Source organism: Entelurus aequoreus, linkage group LG13 (assembly GCF_033978785.1).
Source record: "Entelurus aequoreus isolate RoL-2023_Sb linkage group LG13, RoL_Eaeq_v1.1, whole genome shotgun sequence".
NCBI lineage: Eukaryota > Metazoa > Chordata > Actinopteri > Syngnathiformes > Syngnathidae > Entelurus > Entelurus aequoreus.
Genome location: NC_084743.1, coordinates 50,554,611 through 50,580,544, shown reverse-complemented (window position 1 = coordinate 50,580,544; position 25,934 = coordinate 50,554,611). Strand labels below are relative to the sequence as shown.

General features: G+C 41.6%; 1 protein-coding gene across 1 annotated transcript in view; it reads left to right on the top strand.

The window, feature by feature from the left end:
• LOC133663476 (calsyntenin-2-like) overlaps nucleotides 1–25,934 on the top strand; it is a 722,813-nt gene that overhangs the window by 244,961 nt on the left and 451,918 nt on the right. Inside the window, exon 2 of the mRNA XM_062067961.1 lies at nucleotides 15,084–15,206. Coding sequence (XP_061923945.1) covers nucleotides 15,084–15,206 — 123 coding nt within the window. The remainder of the gene's footprint in view (nucleotides 1–15,083; nucleotides 15,207–25,934) is intronic.

The window sequence follows — 25,934 nt, the reverse complement described above, 5'->3', positions numbered from 1 at the left end:
AAATTGCAAAAGATTCACCAACACAGATGTCCAGAATACTGTGGAATTTTGCGATGAAAACAGAGCTTTTTGTATTGGATACAATGGTGTCCGAATACTTCCGTTTCAACCATTGACGTCACGCGCATACGTCATCATACATAGACGTTTTCAGCCGGAAGTTTCGTGGGAAATCTAAAATTGCACTTTATAAGTTAACCCGGCCGTATTGGCATGTGTTGCAATGTTAAGATTTCATCATTGATGTATAAACTATCAGACTGCGTGGTCGGTAGTAGTGGCTTTCAGTAGGCCTTTAAAGTCTCTCTAGTAAGGATAAGAAAACTATCTAAAATGTGACAAAAAGTTCAATAAGAGATTTATAGTTTAATGTCTTTAACAAACCTAGGCTTTCAAGTCTGTCAGCAAGTACAGTACAGTAGCAATAACTCTACATTAAAATGGAATAGAATATAATGGACTTTATTGTCATTATATTTGCATATAACGAGATTAAGTACTCCAACTTAAGGTGCGGTAGTGGAAACAAATATGGGGTAAAAATAAATGACTCAAGAAGTAATAAATAAAAAAACTAAGAATTGAAATAAACAGACTACTATCCAATAAAAATAATAAGCAATCATGTACAATATACAAAACACTATACAAATACAACATACTGTACAATATACAGAACAAGACAAGAGTACCGAAATAATAAATAACAATCAGTGTCGGATGTATTGCACTCAAAGTTAATAACATATTGGACACAATACAACAAATATAATGGCATGTGCTTTGCTCAGACATGACCCTGACAGCATTTTAATGTCCTATACACTAAAGTGAACTCATGCAACTACCAATCTCCGGAAGTACTTTTAGGTGTAAGTGTTTTGTACTGCACGGTGAGAAAAGCAGGAAGCTGATAATGGCACACCTGAAATTGCAGCTATAAAGTCAGACCACGTCTAGGGCACATTTGTTACTCGGAAGTCATTTTGATAAAGAGGGGTGGTGACAGGAGGCAGTAATGGCAACAGAAGTATTTTTAGCTCCGACACATCCACTCTCTTTGTCCATTTCAATGGACACATTGGGTTTTTCTGTTTAATTGAGTTACACAATATACACTATATTGCCAAAAGTATTTGGCCACTTGCCTTTACTCACATATGAACTTGACGTGCCATCCCATGGAATTGTCCAAAATGTTTTGGTATCCTGGAGCATTCAAAGTTCCTTTCACTGGAACTAAGGGGCCAAGCCCAACTCCTGAAAAATAACCCCACACCATAATTCCTCCTCCACCAAATTGTACAATCGGCACAATGCAGTCCGAAATGTACCGTTCTCCTGGCAACCTCCAAACCCAGACTGGTCCATCAGACTGCCAGATGGAAAAGTGTGGCTCATCAGTCCAGAGAAGGCATCTCCACTGCTCTAGAGTCCAGTGGCGACGTGCTTTACACCACTGCATCCCACGCTTTGCATTGGACTTGGTGATGTATGGCTTAGATGCAGCTGCTCGGCCATGGAAACCCATTCCATGAAGCTCTCTTTGTGGGCTAATTGGAAGGTCACATGAAGTTTGGAGCAACTGTAGCAACTGACTGTGCAGAAAGTCTTTGCCCTATCCGCTGACCCCTCTCTGTCAGTTTACGTGGCTTACCACTTTGTGGCTGACTTGCTGTTGTTCCCAAACTCTTCACTTTTCTTATAATAAAGTTGACTTTGGAATATTTAGGAGCGAGGAGATTTCACGACTGGATTTGTTGCACAGGTAGCATCCTATGACAGTTCAGCGCTGGAAATCACTGAGAGCGGCCCATTCTTTCACAAATGTTTGTAGAAACAGTCTCCATGCCTAAGTGCTTGATTTTATACACCGGGCCAAGTGACTAGGACACCTGATTCTCTTCATTTGGATGGTTGGCCAAATACTTTTGGCAATATAGTGTATTTACCTCTCCTGGTTTTTGTCAAGCATTTCCTGGGGCTATGAAGAGAGTGGATCAGCTGAGTGATTGCCCAGTCAGCCCGTGTCCTTCGCCCGTGTCTTAAAAAGTCCCCAACTGAAAGTACAGACTCACATGCTGCCGCCATGCAACCACGAACAGCTCTCTGGCAAATAAATAGCATGTTTCTGTTTTCCTCTCCATCATCAGCTTCTCTTCTGTTGCACTTTAGCCAAGGAGGGGGAAAAAGAATCTCATGGTAAAAGCCTGACCTTTGTGCGGGCTCTATCGTCTTGCATCAGTGACAGTGTTGCAGGCTTGGGAGGGGAGAGAGAGGGACAGAAATGTCAAAACCAAAAAAAATGCCATTGTTCACTCCTGAGCTACAGAAGTAAAAGGAAAGACAATTTGTGATGTTCCGTACTGGGTTTCTTTATTCTCAGCCTTTTCTGTCTGGTTATGTAGTCAACAACTAGAAATGTGCCTTGATGAACGTCCCGACTTGTGTATTATCTGTTTCCAAACCCCCATGTTGACATTCTTTTTGAATCAAGACAAGTGACTGTTAAACAGAGAGATGGTCTCTTTTCAACTTGTGTTACATATGGCGGGGGAAGGAGACGACACCACGGCAGGAATCAGTTCAATAGCATTATTGAAGCTGATGATGATGGGACGGCGTGGCGAAGTTGGTAGAGTGGCCGTGCCAGCAATTGGAGTGTTGCTGGTTACTGGGGTTCAATCCCCACCTTCTACCATCCTAGTCACGTCCGTTGTGTCCTTGGGCAAGACACTTCACCCTTGCTCCTGATGGCTGCTGGTTAGCGCCTTGCATGGCAGCTCCCGCCATCAGTGTGTGAATGTGAGTGTGAATGGATGAATGTGGAAATACTGTTAAAGCGCTTTGAGTACCTTGAAGGTAGAAAAGCGCTATACAAGTATAACCCATTTATCATTTATCATTTATGATGAATGTATGGTGATGTGTATGCTACTCTAAGTGTTTGGTGCAAAATTGATGTGTAGAATTAACAATGTAAATGTTACCGAGTTTGTTGTATGTGTGTGTTGGATGAATCCTTCGTCAGACCAGAGGGGCAAGACGAGAAGGCAGTCCGTGGGCAAGCAAGTGGTCGGGGGCCGGAGTGAAGCAACAATGTCCGTGTCCAAGCAGGGGTCGAGGATCGAGGGAGGAAGTCCAGAATCCAGAGGGAAGTCGAGGCACACAGCTCGATCACGGGGAACAAGAAAAGCACTGCGGGGGATACAAAGGACGTACGACACGAGAAACAGGGAAGGCACAGAGATAGAGCAAGTAGGCGGAAGGGAAGCCAGAGACGGGATGCTTACTACGAGGAGTGAACTATGTTCCGGCACTGGATCTTCGGGTCCGCTGGTCTTTATGCTGTCTGTCTTCATTAGTCCCAGGTGCGCTGATTACAGATTGCCTGCGGCTTTGCCGGCGCGTGGCCGGAATGCGGCCAGAACGAGCAGGGCCGTGTCCTGGCGTGCTTCCAGCGGAGGTGCCAGCCGAGCATGCAGCAGAAGGCATGAGGGATTGCGCATGCGCCGTGACAACTTGCACAGAAACCAATCAAGTCAGGGTGGGAGGGACCATACATTTTGGTATTAATCCAATACCAACTAAATACAAGCCAAGTATCGTCAAAATCGATACCATCTATGCCTCCATCCATCTTCTTCCGTTTATCCGAGTAAGCCCAAACTTCCCGAACCCCAGCCATGGGAAAGGTATCCCCGGGAGGAGCTGGATGCTGATACCAATCATTTTTACTTGAAAATGTTTCACGATTCCTCTATCTTTTTAAGATTTTGCCTAATAATTCATTAATCATGATTATAAATTAGAACACATGACAATTTTAGGCAAACTAAAACATGTTTTAAATCATTTTTTTAACTATTTTTTATTGGGTTTTTACAGACATACAATTGACAAATATAAACACTGATACATCAATTGCACAAGTAAAAAGGGGTGTGCAACTCTACCTTAAATGCTGGTATTACGTCATCACAGAAATCTTGCAAGATTAGAGCAGCCATATGTCTTAGTAGATCTACAAGCAACCAAGACGACATTTAACATTGGAGTTAATGAGAGATTTAGCTGACTTTCTTGGCTTTGAGGCCCAACAAAAGCGAAATGGGGCACATGACCTGCATAAAAGTGACATTTTCTGAGAGAGGACATGTGTGTCAACGTTTTCACCGAAACACATGACAGTGGGATAAAAGATGTGGCTGTGAGGACAGGTTGGTCACCAAAAGAAAAGCGTATTTCGGGGCTTCCACGCTATAGTAAATTAGAGTGGACGCCATCTGCTTTAATGGAGGAACCCCGATGGCGCTCCCCTCCTTCCAATGGCCATCCAGTCAAAACAAAACATTGGACCTAAAACATTTTTAGCCAGGTTTAAAGTAGACAAGTGTGTGAACAAAATGAGACATTAAACACAGAGCTACGTGCAAAACGGCTGAGCTACAAGAGGAGGTAATCTTGTCTTTTTGGTGTTTGTCTCAGAGCAATCGTCCATTAAAAGGGTATGTACCCATTAAATTGGCCGTTTTTTTTTAAATTTGTGAATAGCGTCGCCACGGTAACATGACATGTTCCCAACTTAAAGTACTTTTGTTGGCGCGAGCGATATCTTTCCGATGGTATAACATATGTGAGGGTTTCGTCTCGTATTAAGCGTAAGATGAATTGTGCAGAACTATAATAATAAAGTTTGAAGTATGAGGAATAATAATATGGGCTGCTTGCATTGCATTCACTGCTGCTTAGCAGCATGTGAATGGGCGCTTGCATTGCAGCAGGCCCATAATAAACAAGCAAAATAACTGAATAATTTTCAAAACTCACAATAATTTACATTACATTTATAACTTAGTTACCTGCAGCAGTGCTCCTGCTGCTTCTCCAAACTGACTCACATCTACTGTAAGATGTTTTCATGCTTTGCTTTCACAAACCAGGTGAACAACAGCTAATTTGATTAGTTCCTGCAGACGTACCACCACGAGACTCACATTCCGGCATTTTACCATTGCAACAACGCTACAACACTACAAACATCCATCCATCCATTTTCTACCGTGTACTTTTCTGGGCCCCCTGCAAGACATACTCCAAGTTTGCAGTAGATCTGAAACGTTTAAGACTCACTGAAACTCTGTATTATGACGTGCTAGCTTGTTTGTAGTGGGGGCACAAATGGCTAAGCTCAACATCCCATGTTGCGTTGCATTGGACTAAACAATCATTTAATAATAGATACTTTCTTATTACTATTACTTCCTCATGCCTGATGCCCATGAGCTGAAGCGATGCGCTTGAGAACGCTGCGGTGCACACTCTCTCCGGTCTGGAGCTGCAGAGGGCAGCGTCATGCTGTTTTGTTGTTGGGAGGGGAAAGGCGACGCTATTTGACCGCCCACAGTGTGGCGGCTTCGGTGTGCAATGGTCCGCTGCTGCTATACTGTCGTCGCATTTGACAATTTCATTATATTCTCCGCTGAAGCCAGTACACTGCTAAGCAGAGCTGCTGCTTCTGTTAGGCCACTTGCCGCCAGTTGGGCAGACATTATTGTTTGCGAACAACGTGGCTGAAAAGAGGCGGGCATTTTTGTTGACCGGAAAGCCTTTGGGTTTAACTGAAATGCCTTCTTTTCTAACTCAAATGCCTTCCGTTTTAAGTGAAATCCTCCCACACACACTACTGAAATCCTCTCATTCACACTACTGAAACTATCTGAAACACACTACTGAAACACTCCTACATAAACAACTGAAAAAATATCCTTTCACACACATGACTAAAATACTCTCAGTTTCAGTAGTGTGAAGAAGTGTTTCACTTGTTTATATTGGAGCGTTTCAGTAGTGTGTGTGAGAGAAAAAAAATGCCAGTTGTTTGTGTGAGAGCGTTCAGTAGTGTATGTAAGAACGTTTCAATTTGTGTTTGAGGAAATAATTGTTGAGTTGTGAACGTGAGAGCATTCCAGTAGTGCATGTAAGGGGTAATTTTTAATAATGTTTCTAACGGCCCCTCATAGTACTTACTCCATTCGTAGAATAAATTGTAAAACTTCAATTCTAGTCCCCTCGCTTTGTTAAGATAGTCGTTAGGACTAAAAACCTGGGCAGTTTTTGCCCTTTAAGAGGGAAAGCCAGAACACATCCTGATTATGGTAGCATGTGCAGGTTAAATAGATTTTTAGGAACACACCTGTGGCTACATTTAATTAAGTACCACAAATGATTCAGTCTAACTGATGTCATTTGCCAAAACACATGGTTACAAAAGGTGCCTTTTGATGTAACGTATTGGTAAGAATTGTGTTTGGATTTTTGCTAGGTAATTTTGTCTTACTAATCTGCAGAAAATATGCAACAAGTGAAACCAGTTTTTTGTTTTCCTTTAAAAGGTGGCTGTTGTGGTTAAGGTTAAATGAAAATATTCCTGAATGTGTGTGTGCGAGAGACAGAAAGTTGGTCTTGCAATTTAACAGTTTCACCCTTTAGCTTTTCCTCCACAAGAAAGGTCATGGTATTTGAATCACCGCTTCTGTTTTAAAGTAAACACAGCAAATGTTGTTTGACCACAGTCGTTTATTTATTAACAGATACAAATCAAAATTGTTTTTTAAATTTCTGTAGTGCCCAAAAGACGTGGCAATAAAAGCCTTGGAAAACAGGTTGGTGCATGCCATTTTTGCCTTGCTTTTTATGTGATCATGTATGCTGTTTGCGTTTAAAAATTGGGGTCACTCGGAGTACAGCTGGGGTTTTTTTTGCACACATTCTATTAGAGGCTTCCGGGGGCCTGAAGGCTGAGGTGTAGATGAGCGTTACACAGGTCAATCAAACTGTCACAAAGACAAATCTTCTCTTTGAGGTGAGCAATTCAGAAAGAAATGCTTGACTTTCAGGATAAAGGACACACATTATTGCTGACTTTCTTGAATGTCTCCATAATTTTACATTTAAAAGCAAACTGAGATAAGTTGTATACAAACAATACAATAGAATGTACTATTAACAACTACAGTCTTTCTATTAAGTATTGTGGAGTTCAATGGTTTCTCCTTTCGTCTTCTTCTCAGTCCAACATACACAATCAGCAGCTTTTTCATATTTTCGTGGATGCATGTCCCCAGTTTAGATATTATTCTAACATTCCTGGCTGGCGTTAGACTCATTTTGCTTCACTATGGTGCAGACTGGCAGTGATACGCTCAAATCGTTCTGCTAAATTGGCATCAGACTCGAAACACTTATTTTCAGCACCATCCTTCACACTGACTTCACACTCACTCAAGTTATGTCAATCTTTAGCTATACGATAATGTTAATGAGTCTGACCGAATGGTTTGAGCGGATCTTACGGGGTTCACTGTGACATTTGCTATGCCAACTAATGGCGAGGATGCTTGTAACTCACATGTTTGCTTGCGACTTAAAGCATAACAATTAGCTAAGGGACAGCTCTTATCTCAAACCACTCTTAAATTGCACTCTTAAGTTGAGGTACCACTGTACTAACTTGGTGCTGATGAAGACATAGCATCTTAAGACGACTAACACTAGATAGCTAACATGACGTTAAAAATAGAAGCACAGTCATAGTGTTATATTTTACTTAAATGCTCAAATAAAGTGACAATTGAGTTGGAAAATAAACCAAAAGTCAACAAATATGCACTCCAAAACACTCTCGGTTAGTTAGAGAATAGGAACAAAATCTCGAGCAAACAACATTTGTGTTCGCTTTGGAGCACCTTGAAAGGCTGCCAGCATTTTCCAATTTGGAAATAGGACAACGCTTACTCCAGTCAGCAGCTGTCCTGTTATCACGATTCCCCTAGAACCCGAGATCTTGTCAATTTCGTTGAGAGGGAAGTTGATCAATTCCATTGTTTAGATTTTGGAGAGCAGTGCGAAAAGAGGCTGGAAAAAGTTAGGACAAGACAAAACAAATAAGAAAGCAGGAAAGCTATGGAAGAAGGTAAGGGAAGGTAAGGCCTTCGATGAGTGCCAGAGAGGAACTAAATGATTAATAATCATTTAGATTTAGTATTTGGAAATAATTAATTGTTGTTGTTATCTATTTTAAATACACATGCTCCACTTTTATCATGTTTTAATATATTGTCTAAATGTAACTTTTATTTCTTTTTTTTTTTCCAATAAAGACATTTCAAAATAACACATTTTAGAGCTATAATTGTATTACCATACCGTGATATTTTTGCCTAAGGTTATCATACTGTCAGAATCTCCATGCCTATGTGTTAGTGAACTCAGTTTAGGCATCCAGGCATCTCTGGTGTTGCTCTTCACAGAGAAAACATCAATGCTGTCTTCAAATCGATCACTCTTGGGGTCATTGGAAGACATGTCAATGGGCAGGGAGTTAAAGTTCAATCAGTTAGGACTAAACCTGAATGCCTTGTTGCTCTGTTAGGCATCCAACTGAGACAGCAATCTGTGAACCCTTCGTAAGTGTCAAGTTGTTTGAGTTGCAGCTGCAGATTTCAATCACTGCAAGAGACTGCGGTGCTTCCCTTGGGAATATTGGGACTGATGGATTGGCATTTTCATTTCTAAGCCTCCCTTCTCATCCTACATATTTGGTGGACTAAATTATTTGCAACAAAAGTGGACCATATCAGTGAACTCCAGGTATATGTCCCATGGTGTCCGTCTAATGACCCCATTCTGCTCAGGTCGCTTAGATGTTGTATTTTTGTTGTCTGTGATGGGATGAGCCGTGGCTTTGGAGGGTCGATGAATGCTGACATACGTGGGTGGTACCCCGCTGAGACTGTTGCAATTACCAGAGGTGAACAATTTACTACTGTTCAAAAAAAGAAAATCAAAACACACTGAGAACAACTTGGACTTGGGCTACCATAAATTCCCGTCCAACAACAATGGCAATGTAATCAGTGTTTTGTATTCTTCAATTGTCTGCCATGTCTGTTTTGTTTCCAACTGTGTTTGGGCTGTCAAAAATACTGAATTTTAAGCGGCTTAATCCATCATCATTATGAATCTGATTAAAAATATTGACACAATTAACCCATCTGCAGCTCAGAATGACTAAAAGTCCCTGAAACGTCTCTTGCGACGCATTCTGGGCAGTTTGTGCAGTTAGTGGTATGGTCGCACATGTGCAAATGGGTCGTTGATCTGGTAGTGACAGTCTGCGGAACCAAACAAGTTAATATGGAAGACGCCAAACAGATGTTGGCACTCTTGATTGGACATTTGAGTACATCGAAAAACTAGGGCTGTCAAAAATAACAAGTTAACTCATGCGATTACCGTATTTTCCAGCCTCGAGAGCGCACCGGCCGCACCCACCTAACCAATTTTAGAAGAAGTATTTATTTTAACATATATTAGCCACACCGGACTATACACTGCAGATATATACTGATACAAAATATTGGTAACACTTTAGTATTGGGAACACATATTCACCATTAATTAGTTGCTTATTAACATGCAAATTAGTAAAATATTGGCTCTTAATTAGTCATTATTAAGTACTTATTAATGCCTTATTCTGCATGGCCTTATTATACAACCAGTAAGCCATTAACTAAGAGTCTTCCCTCAATAACCTCAGAATTATTGCTTATTAGTAACCCTAACCCTAACCCTTATATGTTCCTCTAGTGTCCAAATAACTCTAAATTAAGTCTTTATTATGTTAATAAGCAACTAATTAATGGTGAATATGTTCCCCATACTAAAGTGTTACCGAAATATTTTGTAACTGTTTTATTTACATACCTTAATTGTTTCCAAACAGTGCATGTCATTTTGTAGTAAAACGGTTGATCAAACAAAACAAAAGTCACCGTCATGGAGCCGCTAGCTGCAGAAGCTAGCTCTTCAATCAGCTAAACAGACTCCATAACTTCTCAGTGACATTATGGTGAATTTACAAAACTGGACCGATACAAAGAGAATGCCTTTGTTAGTTAATAATACTAACACAGACCCTTGTAAATGTGTTAGCGTATTCTGTAATGCTAACAACCCTATTTTGATTACATTGCAACGGCATGCGCAAAGTTGTATGAAAGCAATCCAACAGAGTACACACATGTAACGGTTTAGTAAGAATGAATTGTTTTAGTTACATTGTAAAACCAACAAACGTTGCTTGTAGTGATGAATAATCCCTTCGAGCAGAAACGCTATTGACGTTTATACTTCCGGTTCAAGTCACAATACGGGAAGTACATTTTTAATCCGCATGACATAGACAATAGTAGCTGTCAACATTGGCTTTCGGTCCGACACTCAAACACGTCTGTGTGCAACATAAACACAAAACAATTCCTTTTTTTTTTTTTAATGCACACCCACCTAACTAACATGCTTATGGATTTCTTGACTATTATATATTTGATATGAGATATCATGTTAAAGGTCTTTGGATGAACATAAATACCATACATTAATATTATTTTACTTCATTTGTTTTTATAGGGACAAGTGGTAGACAATGGATGGATAGATAAACTGAGTGTATTTGTAATAAGTAGAAACACTGTGATGGATCTGTGTACAAGTTGATGACATAACAACTGCATTGCACCTTCGACATGCACACATAGTTGACTTATTTAAGACTTAAAAAGCAAGTGTTGATAAAATATCTCCCTGCTGTGAGATGTCATCATGATGTTGCTGCTGCACAACCTCCTGTGCTAATACAAATGCTTACAAATAATGCATTTTTTTACATCTTTATTTACACAAATTACATATAGTACAGATAAGAGTACCAATGAATACCGGTATCGATAAGGAATCTTGACATTGGTATCGGTTTTGATAAAATCCTAACGATATACGTCCTAATAACAATACTGAGTAGCTCACTGTTTTTACAATCACATATGTGATTTCCAGAATGTTTATGGCAGTTTTACACATCTGAATTATCATTGTATTAGATTAGATTAGATTATGTTATTGTCATTGCACACGATATACAACGAAACATGGCATGCAGCACACAATTGTATTATCAAAGGCTCAAAGCTGTTTTATGTTTACATTATACATAAAGTCCCCAAACGCCCCGGAATCCTCATTAGGTGTTTTGCATTGTGTTTCAATAGTGTTGCAACTGGTACTACTACTAACACTACAATCTATCGTGGCTATGTGGTCATGTCCCAAGTTGCACAAATTACCCCCAAAGGCTGCTTCCTTCTCTGAAACATTTTATTTTACTGGCTGTAATTCATGCACCGAAGCGCCAGCAAGTTGTTTCCTAAATGACACGGCTTGGCATTTATAATTAAAAAACAGTCTCGTTCACCACTTACTTCAGAAGCAAATTCATGCATATGCATATTCATCCCATGATAATGTGATATAGTGGTGTGTTCCCATCCATCAATGTTTGTAGTTATTGTAAAATTAGCAATGCACTGTAAACGCTCCTTGTTGAAGCCTTGGCGTGTGTTTTTTAGGTCTCACTTGCGTACTTCTGCTTCACTAAGTCATTAGAAATTAGAGAACAATCGAGCTAGGTTGTTCGATAAATAAGTAATATTGAAAGACATAAGAACATGTGATTGCACTTCAGCTGTGACAAACTCTAGATGAAGGGGAAACTATGTATATTTGTTAGCTAATGAGAGTTAGCTATCGCAGGATTCTCAAACTGTGTTACAGTTACGCAGGGTCCATCTAGTGGTACGCCAAATAATCACTTGATTACAGTACAGTGTTTTATTTTCCTATATTCAAACACAGTGTTACTGTTCAAATGATGTGTAATCTTACAGTGGACAAAAATATTAACCACCCTCAGCGTAACCTGTATCGCTGTTGATCAAGTATGCGTTGCATTCACGTGTGTGTGCGTACAGAAGCCGCACATATCTTGTGACTGGGCCGGCACGTTAGAATGGATGAAAAGCGGACGTGACGACAGCTCGTAGAGGACGTTAGAGGCAGTGACCTAAGACTGTGGTCCGGGTGGAATACGAGAAATAATGACTGATGAACACCTTCGTTCGATAATGAAGGTTGCCTCAGCTCAAAGCCTGAGCCCCGACATTAATGAACTAGCATCCAAGAAAAGATGGCATGTATCTGGCTTGGGCACATCAGATTAGATCAGTGTGTTGGAAACTGAGCAGTTTAAAGTCCTGAATGGTTGGTTTATTCATTGTTATTTTATTTTCAAATGTATTAGCCTGTGGAAAAAGTTAATGTTGATATTTACTTCAGAAGGCTGCAAATAGAAAAGAGGCATTCAATTTTTGTTTAAATTGTATTTGATATGCCATTTATATTTTTTAACTATTATTATTATTATTTGAAACTCGATTTTGCATTTTACTATAAAGTTATATAAGCCTTGCTTGTTCAATATTCAATGCAAAACTTGTTTGGGTCCCTATTAAAAGGTTAATTTGTTCAGTTTTAAATTTTGTCCCACTCTGTATTTGAGTTTGACACCCCTGTTTTAAACCATCAATAGTAACATAAGCTTATCTGTGGTGCTGTCATACTTTTTGGTTTAACATTTGAGCAAGTTGCAACAGCCTTTGGTGATCCTTCATGACTGTCTTGGACATCTGTTCATTGTTTCTTTAGTTTCTGTATTATTTCCTGTCTAACGCTCGTCTTTTTCATTTCACTTCATTTGCCGGCTCCCTCACCTGTCCATGACTGTCAATCAGACCACACCTGTCCCTGGTTGTCAAAGAGGATTCTTCTATTGCCTGCCCTGTCCTCTTTCATTTGCTTTGCATGCTTCCCTGCTGCACATATTTGTGTTTTTTTGTTTTTTACCTGCGTTTTCCTAAGAAAACATTGTTTTGTTACCTTCTGTCCCTGCATTCTGGGGTCCAGAGCAACGAAAGGAAACAGAGCCCTAATCACAGTAACTGTTGTTTGAAATAATGTGTTATTATTACGGTAACATCCAGATGTTATAGGTTAAAAACTGCGATAGAATGTATGTCGTACATGAACACAGGCTTTGGAGGCCAAATTACAGGTGGAGTGTGACTTATGCATGCAAGTCGGGAAATGTCACACCTTTTAATAGGAATCATACACACACATTCACCGTATAAATGAGGCCTCAATGGTGCAATTTAGTGAAGTGTGAGTAGGCGGGAGCCTATCCCATCAAATCAGTAATTTATGTTTGATAGGAAGTGTAAATCGTTATGTGGGTTTTTTATTGACCACAATACTGCAAAAAAAAATGACTTATTCCGGTTTTATAAGTAAGACCCTAGTTTCATTACAGCCTTTTATGAGCACAAAACAAATTCAATTAGAGTGTTTTATCGCGCCCCAGGCACAGGAACTTCATTTTGACGTAGCATTGAATACGGCTGTGCTGGCAGCAAAGTGGTAGTCATTGATGAAGCAGTATATGAGAGGAAATATGTATTAGTAAAAGTAGTTACATAAAGAAGAACAACAAGTCAAAGGTTCATGAATGTGTGGATTTTGTTGTGTGCTGCATGTCAAAGCAATTAAGTAAAGAAATCAAACAAAGCACCAATATGATTCAGTTTAAAGGCCTACTGAAACCCACTACTACCGACCACGCAGTCTGATAGTTTATATATCAATGATGAAATCTTAACATTGCAACACATGCCAAAACGGCCGGGTTAGATTAGTAAAGTGCAATTTTAAATTTCCCGCGAAATATTCTGCTGAAAACGTCTCGGTATGATGACGTTTGCGCGTGACGTCATGGATTGTGCGGACATATTGGGACACCATTGTGGCCAGCTATTAAGTCGTCTGTTTTCATCGCAAAATTCCACAGTATTCTGGACATCTGTGTTGGTGAATCTTTTACAATTTGTTTAATGAACAATGAAGACTGCAAAGAAGACAGCTGTAGGTGGGATCTGTGTATTAGCGGCCGGCTGCAGCAACACAACCAGGAGGACTTTGAGTTGGATAGCAGACGCGCTACCGTGAGTACGCAGCTTTGGCTTCCAAACATTTGATCGCTTGCCCGTACGTGCGCGCCGCTATGTGCATGTCACGTACGTAACTTTGGGGAAATATATGTGCTGTATGAACTTTACAGAGGTGAACGGTACTTTGGGCTGTGGGATTGAGTGTGTTGTGCGGGTGTTTGATTTGTATTGGTGGGTTATATGGACGGGAGGGGGGAGGTGTTTGTTATGCGGATTAATTTGTGGCATATTAAATATAAGCCTGGTTGTGTTGTGACTAATAGAGTATATATATGTCTTGTGTTTATTTAATGTTTAAGTCATTCCCAGCTGAATATCAGGTCCCACCCGCCTCTGACAGCATCTTCTCTATCTGAATCGCTTCCACTGCCCTCTAATCCTTCACTCTCACTTTCCTCATCCACAAATCTTTCATCCTCGCTCAAATTGATGGGGTAATCGTCGCTTTCTCGGTCCGAATCGCTCTCGCTGCTGGTGGGCATGATTGTAAACAATGTGCAGATGTGAGGTGCTCTACAACCTGTGACGTCACGCTACTTCCGGTACAGGCAAGGCTTTTTTATCAGCGACCAAAATCCTTTCAGCAAAAATATGGCAATATCGCAAAATGATCAAGTATGACACATATAATGGACCTGTTATCCCCGTTTAAATATGAGAATGTCATTTCAGTAGGCCTTTAAGAGACTGTTCGAACTACAAGTGTTCACCAATTACACAGAACAAGAATTATGATGAACATCTTGAACCTTTTTGTTTTTTTCCTTTTATTATTGAGACAAAGATTATTTATGTATTTAATACTTGTATGCTTACTATGGTATATTATTTATTTATTATTTATTGTTCACTGTTCTGTGGCAGAGAACAAGGAAATTGGATAAAATTACTATGGTATGAAAAAGGGTAGGATTAAATAGGCTCTGCTTCTTCCTACTCCTTTTCGGGCGTGCTGTAATGAAACGACTGGAATTGTGTGATGCACTACAGTGTATTGTATGCATGTTTGAAATAAACTGAAACTGAACTGAAAGCTAAACTGATTTTTTTGACATTTGGAAGATGTTCACGATGCACATTTGTGTATGTTACTGACGCGTCATACTTTTGTCTCCCCAGTGAATAAACACAAGCCGTGGATCGAGACGTCATACCATGGGGTGATCACTGAAAACACTGACGTTGTTCTGCTGGATCCCCCTCTGGTGGCTCTGGACAAGGATGCCCCAATCCCATATGCAGGTACAAACACAGCAACATAGCCAGTGGTAACTGTTAATTCCCAGCAATGATATGCAACGCTGAGTGATATCTAGGTGAAAATGCACACCGCGCTTTCCATTTATTTGGTGTCCCCGCTCGGCCCTGGTGGGCGAGGAGAACTTGCAGGGAAATGATGAGTGTGACGGGATTAGAGTGTCCCCACTTTGTTACGCTTCCAGCTTGTTTGTGGGTGCCAGCATTTGTGGGAAGGTCTTAGCCAGGAGCTAATGTGGTCCTTGCAAAGGTTTGGATCTCATTCAAGGTCCTCAAGCTGGGCAGGATTGATTGTGTGTGTGTGGGTCACACTTCACAGTGGCATTACCTGAGGATGGTCACTTTAAAAAGCCACCCTACAGGGAGAGAGACAGCAAATGATGGGACTTTAGGTAGGCTCCATGAGGGAGGCTCTGCAGGCTGGCCCGACATGTCTCCTGGCTCTTGATTGACCGACATCCGGGGCTTCCCTTGAGCTTTTTGTGACAGGATTATGTCTGTGGTTTCATTTCAGTCTTTAGTTTTACTCGTGTAACACACTAGGGCTGACTGCAGCCTAGTGAGTACTGTAATACGGTTGTCCCCCACCACACCGTGCTCCGAAGTCTCTGGCTTGAATATCTGGTGTTATTTCATGGCTAAAAGGCTTGGTTAACACAGTGTTTTTCCACCACAGTGCCGTGGCACACTGGTGTGCCGTGAGATACAGTCTGGTGTGCTGTGGGATAAATTGTAATTTCACCTATTTGGGTTATAAATATTTTTATGCAAACCAGTAATTATAATCTGCAAATAAAGAGTAACCTTGTAATACTCTTCCATAGCAGTAGCTAATTGCTTTGTAAATGTTGTATCTAATGCTTAAACCAAAAATAAACAAAAGGCCAGTGCCCCTAAAAAGGCATTGAAACTTAGGGATTGCTATGGAAAAGGAAACTAAAACTGAACTGGCTACAAAGTAAAGAAAATCAGAATGCTGGACGACAGCAAAGACTTACAGCGTGTGGAGCAGAGACGGCGTCCACAAAGTACATCCGTACATGACAGGACAATCAACAATTTCCACACAAAGAAGGATAGCGTCCACACAACTAAAATAGTCTTGATTTGTAAAACAAAGCAGATGCAAGGAATAGCACTCAAAGGAAGACATGAAAACTGCTACAGGAAAATACCAACAAAACAGGAAAAGCCACCAAAATAGGAGCACAAGACACTACACACAGGAAAACACCAACAAACTCAAAAATAGTCACGGCGTGATGTGACAGGTCGTGACACTTACTTTGAGACAATAGCTATAGTGATGCATGGTTGGTTATGGTTTGAATTCATATCCAACAATTGCTGGACGACAGCAAAGACTTACAGCGTGTGGAGCAGAGACGGCGTCCACAAAGTACATCCGTACATGACATGACAATCAACAATTTCCACACAAAGAAGGATAGCGTCCACACAACTAAAATAGTCTTGATTTGTAAAACAAAGCAGGTGCAAGGAATAGCACTCAAAGGAAGACATGAAAACTGCTACAGGAAAATACCAACAAAACAGGAAAAGCCACCAAAATAGGAGCACAAGACACTACACACAGGAAAACACCAACAAACTCAAAAATAGTCACGGCGTGATGTGACAGGTCGTGACACTTACTTTGAGACAATAGCTATAGTGATGCATGGTTGGTTATGGTTTGAATTCATATCCAACAATTGCAACAATTACTTTTTACTGTCAATATCAACTACCGAGTTTACATTTTTTATGTTTTCTGCTGGTGGTGTGCCTCCGCATTTTTTCAATGAACAAAAATGTGCCTTGGCTCCTCCAAAAAGGTTGAAAAACACTGGGTTAACATTAGGGCTGCGAATCTTTGGGTGTCCCACGATTCGATTCAATATCGATTTTTGGGGTCACAATACGATTATAAATCGATTTTTCCGATTCAACGCGATTCTCGATTCAAAAACGATATTTTTCCGATTCAAAACAATTCTCTATTCATTCAATACATAGGATTTCAGCAGGATCTACCCCAGTCTGCTGACATGCAAGCAGAGTAGTAGATTTTTGTAAAAAGCTTTTATAATTGTAAAGGACAATGTTTTATCAACTGATTGCAATAATGTAAATTTGTTTTAACTATTAAATGAACCAAAAATATGACTTATTTTATCTTTGTGAAAATATTGGACACAGTGTGTTGTCAAGCTTATGAGATGCGATGCAAGTGTAAGCCACTGTGACACTATTGTTCTTTTTTAAAACATTTTTTATAAATGTCTAATGATAATGTCAATGAGGGATTTTTAATCACTAATATGTTGAAATTGTTACTAATATTGATACTGTTGTTGATAATATTCATTTTTGTTTCACTACTTTTGAATTGTTCTGTGTCGTTTTGTGTGTCCTCTCAATTGCTCTGTTTATTGCTGTTCTCAGTGTTGCTTGGTCGGGTTTGGTTTTGCAATTGGATTGCATTGTTATGGTATTGCTGTGTATTGTTTTGTTGTATTGATTAATAAAAAAAACAAAATAAAAAATAAAAATAAAAAAATTGATTTTTGAAAAATGAGAATCGATACTGAATCGTACAACGTGAGAATCGCGATTTGAATTCGAATCGATTTTTTCCCACACCCCTAGTTAACATCTTTAGAAAGTCCTAAACAGTTTGTTATGTTTGTTTGGGCTTTCCCTTGGGTAACTGCACTTTGTTTGGAATTTTGCCTCTAATTCACAATCCTTATGAGAGACAAGAACACATTGGGACGGCGTGGCGTAGTGGGTGGAGCAACCGTGCCAGAAACCTGAGGGTTGCAGGTTCGCTCCCCGCCTCTTACCATCCAAAAATCGCTGCCGTTGTGTCCTTGGGCAGGACACTTCACCCTTTGCCCCCGGTGCCGCTCACACCGGTGAAATGAATGATGAATGATAGGTGGTGGTCGGAGGGGCCGTAGGCGCAAATTGCAGCCACGCTTCCGTCAGTCTACCCCAGGGCAGCTGTGGCTACGAAAGTAGCTTACCACCACCAGGTGTGAATGATTGATGGGTTCAGAAAAACATGTAAAGCGACTTTGGGTACTTAGAAAAGCGCAATATAAATCCCAGTTATTATTATATGTCGTTTTTATGCATTCTAAAGTGTAAATAAAAGCCTGCATACAATGGAGCCGATGGAAGCCATGAAGTCCTGACGCCCATAAAATCCTTTAAAAAAACATCCAAACGCGGCAACAATACTGGTAAGCTGCTTTCTGGCCTTTGAGCCTGTGAAAGTTAATTCTAGATTATAAATCATTCCTTTCACTTTGAGAGTAGAAGGTTGTGGACATAAACCGCCAACTTAGGCCAATTTAGACCCGGAGATGGCAAAAAAGACCCGACATCCCACCTTTTTTTTTTTTTTCGTGAGGATTATGAGTAATTCTTCATCTAAACGGATCCCCACATTTGCGGTGCCCTCCAAGGTTTCTTATTGTATCCCTTTGGGTTGAGTTTTTTCTTGCCCCGATGTGGGATCTGAGCCAAGGATATCATGGTGGCTTGTGCAGCCCTTTGAGAAACTTGTGATTAAGGGCTATATAAATAAACGTTGATTGATTGATAGTGCATCAAAGACACAAACACAAAGTCTGTCTAGGTCTGTGGCGGTTGTACAAGGCTGATATGGTCCATTCGTCCCCTGTACACAATTGAAGCCAGATTTATCGATTCCACAGACTGCCATGTCACTGGTTATGTTAATTGTTTTTTATGGGCAGAATTCCTAGGCAAAGCTAATGCGTAGAGTGTCTAGTTTGATGGTTTTAGAATCCCATTATGTGGTCCTGATGGATTCATTATGATGTGACCTTAAGCCTTCACTGGGGCAGTTTGCAGCTGAGTGTCAAGCTTCCGGGATGAGATTAATCACCGCTAAACCTGAGGCCATGGTCCTAGAAAACGGTGGACTGCGCCTGTTATGTGACTCCACTTCAATGCAGTGTGAAGTCCTGCCTCAGATTTAATGAGTGAAGTTGAAGATGGATCGTGAGTTTGACATATACAGTCGTGGTCAAAAGTTTACATACACTTGTAAAGAACATAATGTCATGGCTGTCTTGAGTTTACGATCATTTCTACAACTCTTATTTTTTTGTGATAGAGTGATTGGAGCACATACTTGTTGGTCACAAAAAAACATTCGTGAAGTTTGGTTCTTTTATGAATGTATTATGGGGCTACTGAAAATGTGACCAAATCTGCTGGGTCAAAAGTATACATACAGCAATGTTAATATTTAGTTACATGTCCCGTTGCAAGTTTCACTGCATTAAGGTGCTTTTGGTAGCCATCCACAAGCTTCTGGCAAGATTCTGGTTGAATTTTTGACCACTCCTCTTGACAAAATTGGTGCCGTTCAGCTAAATTTGTTGGTTTTCTGACATGGACTTGTTTCTTCAGCACTGTCCACATGTTTAAGTCAGGACTTTGGGAAGGCCATTCTAAAACCTTAATTCTAGCCTAATTAAACCATTCCTTTACCACTTTTGACGTGTGTTTGGGGTCAGTCCTGTTGGAACACCCAACTGCGCCCAAGACCCAACCTCCGGACTGATGATTTTAGGTTGTCCTGAAGAATTTGGGGGTAATCCTCCTTTTTCCTTGTCCCATTTACTCTCTGTAAAACACCAGTTCCATTGGCAGCAAAACAGGCACATAGCATAATACTTCCACCACCATGCCTGACGGTAGGTATGGTGTTCCTGGGATTAAAGGCCTCACCTTTTTTCCTCCAAACACATTGCTGGGTATTGTGGCCAAACAGCTCTATTTTTGTTTCATCTGACATCACATGGACAAACATGAGACCTTCTGGAGGAAAGTTCGGTGGTCAGAGGAAACAAAAATTCAGCTGTTTGGCCACAATACCCAGCAATATGTTGGCAAGACAGCCATGACATTATGTCCTTCACAAGTGTATGTAAACTTTTGACAACAACTGTATGAACATCATCTGCAATAATGAAGTCATCCTATCAGATGAGAGATCTGAGTCCTTCCTCTCATATGGTGACCGCAAGAACGACAAAGAAGCGGCCAAAATAAGTTCTGTGGTGCCTGTGTGGCTGAGCTCACCCTTAGTGATGGGGTTTGCTCAGTCATCCAGGACGGACTCGGAATGTAGCCACTGTCCCTTTGTTTTGAGAGGAGCCGGTCAAGACGACTTTGGCATTTATTTTGATTGCCACTCAAGTGAGATGTTCTGAGAATGCCCAAGTGTGAGGGGAACCAGAGGTAGATTTTGCACACGCTAAAGACGCTCTGTCCCAGAACTGGCCCAGGAGTTCTTCAGTATCCTTCCCATTGAAACTGATGGAGGGGTGCTTTCCTACTTTACTCTTCTGCACTGCATATCTGGTTAAGCGAAAGAAAATGAATGGTTAGATCAGTGGTTTTTAAACTTCAGAAAAAACTTGGCTCTCCATGTACCACCATTATGACCAATATTAAAATACAGTAGCATAGTAGGCCTAAATATTCATTTAAAACAAGGCACATTTTTATTTAACAAGTATATTTAATATTTTGGCCATAGTAACATTTATATAATGTATGAATATTGAAACTCTGATTAGATTAGTTATATTATTTATAATTAAGTGATTATTTGGCGTACTATTTGATCAGATGTTGGCAACCTTTTGCATCAAAAGAGCCATTTGGGTCTGTTTCCACCAAATTAAAAACCCTATCCGATCACTATATTATAGTTAATGCTGCATATACAGTTTTCTTTAACGTATTTACCAGTGACGTGCAGTCAGTGGAGGCAGGTGAGGCGGGGCCTCACGTGCCATCATGGAAAGAAAAAAAAATGTAAAAGAAAAAAATAATAATAAATTGTTATATGTATCCAGTGATTATACTATAAAGTTATTTTCCATTTAACTTCACCAGTTTTAGATTATTTTTATTCAAAATCGCTGAATTTTCACATTTGCCGTTCAAATACTGAGAAGAGACGGTGCGGTGATCAGCAGCCAGTTGAGGCACGTCACTGCGTTGTGCCTCAACATGGATTTCGGACTCGGCTAACTGCTGGCCTGCTGTGCAGTGAGACCGTATTGCTATATGAACTATATTATACATTTCCATAGTTTAGTTAGCTGAGGTATGTAATGTACAGTGTATTTTGTCAACAACTGTATGTGTGTAAGTATTTCTTGTGCTGAGCAATCATAAAACGGCTGCAAAAGACGCACTGGCTGAGGCTCGCCGTAATCCCGCCTCCTGGTGGTAGAGAATGCACCCCCGCCGTAGAATGCACCCCCTGACGGGAGTGTTATATCAACTAAAGTCCACATTTAAACTTTCCACGTGCAAGATTGAATCTATTTAAAAAAGTTATTTAATAAGAAGCCAAAAAGTGCAAAAACAATAATGTTCGTGTTGGAGGAGTTGTGAATGACTGCAGGGCCACAACATTAGGTACACCTGCAGACTGCAGCACATATTTCATATTTCAGTCATTCACAACTCCTCCAACACGAACATTATTGTTTTTGCACTTTTTGGCTTCTTATTGAATAACTTTTTTAAATACATTCAATCTTGCACGTGGAAAGTTTAAGTGTGGGCTTTAGTTGATATAACACTCCCGTCCGGGGGTGCATTAATCCAGCACAACAGCGGCGCATGGACTTCATTTATAAGTAAAGGTAAGACCATAATAACGTTTTTTTTTTTATTAAATGTGCTTCTTTGTTTGCTACAGTTTGTATGTGTAAAGTTAAAGTTAAGTTAAAGTACCAATGATTGTCACACACACACTAGGTGTAATGAAATGTGTCCTCTGCATTTGACCCATCCCCTTGATCACCCCCTGGGAGGTGAGGGGAGCAGTGGGCAGCAGCGGCGCCGCGCCCGGGAATAATTTTTTGGTGATTTAACCCCCAATTCCAACCCTTGATGCTGAGTGCCAAGCAGGGAAGAATGCTGGTATGAGCTTTTAAACATAACCCGTTAACTGCTGCCAATCAAATGGTGAATAAGATACTCTTTAGGGTTCATATATTTGTAAATCTGACTGTGATGAAGTCAGTGCCTCACCAGCTATGAACCTCACAGCACGTCGCTGGTATTTACACATTACGTTCCTGTTTTGTTCTTTTTCCCCCCTCGTATCGTGCATGTTGTTTTGTTACTGGTTTCTTTTCTAGTTTTTCTCTCTAATTTCCCGAGGTAACGACCCACACTTAGCTGTCACCACTTAAAAAAATAGCCGAGATCAAACTTTGCTGGATTTTTGTTTTATGATCTGTCACCAGTGTTAAGCAAATTACTTAGACAAATAAATGAATAATAGTTAATACATGGATTGAATGTGCTTTGGTGGCTGTATCATTATTTCTCCACAAACAGGGTATTGTGGGATTATGTGATTATCATTCCATTGAATAGTTGTTAACTATTTCCCTGTAGTAGGTAAAGTTGTGTGTGTGTGTGTGTGTGTGCGTGTGTGTGTGTGTGTGTGTGTGTGTGTGTGTGTGTGTGTGTGTGTGTGTGTGTGTGTGTGTGTGTGTGTGTGTGTGTGTGTGTGTGTGTGTGTGTGTGTGTGTGTGTGTTAGTAATGCCGTTATTATGTAACTGTGGTTTTGAGAATCACTGGGCTAGATGGATCTTTTGATTCATCGTAGTACCACCTCATACCTCATTTATGTACAAGTTACAAAAGCCAAAGTCCCACCAACAATTCAAGTTAGGTTTCGCTTGCAATAGGTGTTATTGTGTTTCCATTGTGGTGTTGTAACCAGGGCTGTGCCAATCGATTAGCCACCAATCAGTATCGGACGATTTTCATAAAAAAATAAAAATGTGATAGCATTTGCAGATTAATGCTGATCACAAACGCTGGTCCCCTCTGGCTGACAATGTATTTATTTTCATTCCCCTGTCCGACAAGCAGATAGCAGCTAATAATTTATCTCAAAACAGAGTTTGGAGCCACTCACCTAAGTTAATAATTTTCAACCATTTTATGGCAAATAAATTGCATAACCTAGTATAAGTGATGTCCTACTTACGTAGCATTATCACTGGAGGATGAGGCTAAACATGTTATACGCTGAAAGCAAGCAAGCAGCTGGCTTGCTAATAGCTAAGCCAACTGCCAGAGGTGGGAATCTTTGATTCGATTCCGATTCAGGAGCTACGATTCGATAAAAATCAATTATTGATGCATCTTTATATTATGTATATTGATGCAGTTTTAGATTTTTTCAGATTCACTAATTAGCGTATATATCAGAATCAGAAGAATCAGAATCAGAATCAGCTTTATTGTCATTACGCAGGGTAACGAGATTGAGGCCATTCCATACCGTGCGATAAAACAAATGTACACTCTATACAGAGGGTGAAATGAATATGTATATGAATATCTACATGACAGGGTGGTTGGTGGAATGGGTTATTGCACCGAAGAGAAGGCAGTTATGAGGGACAATGGGGAAGACTGTTCAGGGTGGTTATGGCCCTGGGGAAGAAGCTGTTCTTTAGCCTGTTCGTCTTGGTTTTAATGCACCTGTAGCGCTTCCCAGAGGGCAGCAGGTGGAACAGGTCAGAGCCAGGGTGGGTGCTGTCCTTGATGATGGCACTGGCTCTGTTGAGGCAGCGGGAGGTGTAGATGTCCATCAGAGAGGGGAGAGGACGGCCGATGATCTTCTGAGCCGTCTTGACCACTCTTTGCAGCCTCTCCCTGTCTGCTGCAGTGCAGCTGCCGTACCATACTGTAATACAGTAGGTCAGCAGGCTCTCGATGGACGAGCGGTAGAAGGTCAGCAGCAGGTCAGGCTTCAGGTTGTACTTCCCGAGGACTCTAAGGAAGTGTAGCCGCTGCTGAGCCTTCTTGATGATTGCTGTGGTGTTGACTGTCCAGGAAAAGTCGTTGGAGATGTGGACTCCAAGGTACCTGAAGGTGTGGACCCCCTCCACACACTCGCCGTTGATGTAGAGGGGGGCAGGGTCGGTGCTGCTCCTCCTGAAGTCGACGATGATCTCTCTGGTCTTGCTGGTGTTGAGAGCGAGGTTGTTCTCCGAAGACCAGGCCGTCAACTTCCGGACCTCCTCCCTGTAGGCAGCCTCGTCACCCCTGGAGATGAGCCCGACCACTGTGGTATCGTCAGCGAACTTGACGATAAGGTTGTCACTGTGGGCTGGACTGCAGTCATGGGTGTACAGGCAGTAGAGGAGGGGGCTCAGCACACAGCCCTGTGGGGAGCCGATGCTCAGCATGCGGGTGGATGAGAGGTGGGGGCCAAGTCTCACATTCTGGGGTCGGTCCGTTAGGAAGTCCCTTTTCCAGGCGTTTGTGAGAGGGGGGAGGCCAAGAGTGTCCAGTTTATTGCAGAGTCTGTCCGGGATTTTTGTATTGAAGGCAGAACTATAATCCACAGAGAGCATCCAGAAGTAGCTCTGCTGCTGCTCCAGGTGGTTCAGAGCAGAGTGGAGAGCAACAGCAATGGCGTCCTCTGTGGATCTGTTCGCCCGGTATGCGAACTGGTGGGGGTCAAAGTCTGGAGGGATATGGTCCTTAATGTGCTGGAGAACCAGTCTCTCGAAGCACTTCATGATTACCGGAGTGAGGGCCACTGGTCGGTAATCATTCAGGCTGGTGATGGGAGACTTTTTCGGCACCGGGATTATTGTAGATGACTTCAGGCAGGATGGGATGACTGCCTGAGCCAGGGAGAGGTTGAAGATCCTGGTGAGGGGGGGAGCGAGCTGGTGGGCGCACGCCCTGAGCACCTTTCCAGGTACTCCGTCTGGTCCAGCAGCCTTCCTGGGGTTCACAGCCAGGAGCACTCGTCTGACACTGTGCTCCTGTACAGTGAGTGGAGTGGTGCCGGAGCCCGGTGGGGTCGGGGGCAGGGCTGGAGCAGATGAGTGTCGCTGGGGGTTATCGAAACGGGCAAAGAAACAGTTAAGCTTCTCTGCCAGTGTCGCACTCTGATCTGCAGTTGACACATTGCAGCCTCTGTAGTTCATGATGTCATGAATGCCCCGCCACACCTCCCGTGAGTTATTGCTGGACAGATGGGACTCTATGCAACTCCTGTGGTCCGCCTTTGCTTTTTTAATCCCTCTCTTCAGGTCGGCTCTAGCAGCACTGTACAGTGCCCTGTCCCCTGACCTGAAGGCAGCGTCGCGGGCCCTGAGGACTGTGCGGACCTGGCTGGTCATCCAGGGTTTGTTGTTGGGGTAAACCCGGATGTTTTTTTCCACAGTCACATTCCCGATGCAGAACTGTATGTAGTCCAGCACCGTTCCTGTAGCTGTCTCCAGGTCCTGTTGTTGGAAGAGGTCCCAGTCCGTGTGTTGGAAGCAGTCCTGAAGTTTGGAAAGTGCATCGTCAGGCCAGGTCATAACAGTCTTTGTGATGGGCCTGGCCTGGCGTCTGATGGGGGTGTAGGTAGGAGAGAGCAGGAGGGAAAGATGGTCTGACTGTCCAAGCTGGGGGAGGGGTGTAGCTCTGTACGCATGCTTCATGTTGGTATACACGTGGTCCAGTGTGTTCTTGCCCCTTGTAGAACACTTCACGTGCTGGTAGAATTTAGGGAGTACAGTCTTCAGATTGGCCTTATTAAAATCCCCTGCTATGATATGAACACCGTCGGGGTGGGCCCGCTGCTGTTCGTTGACGGTGTTCAGCAGAAGAGAGAG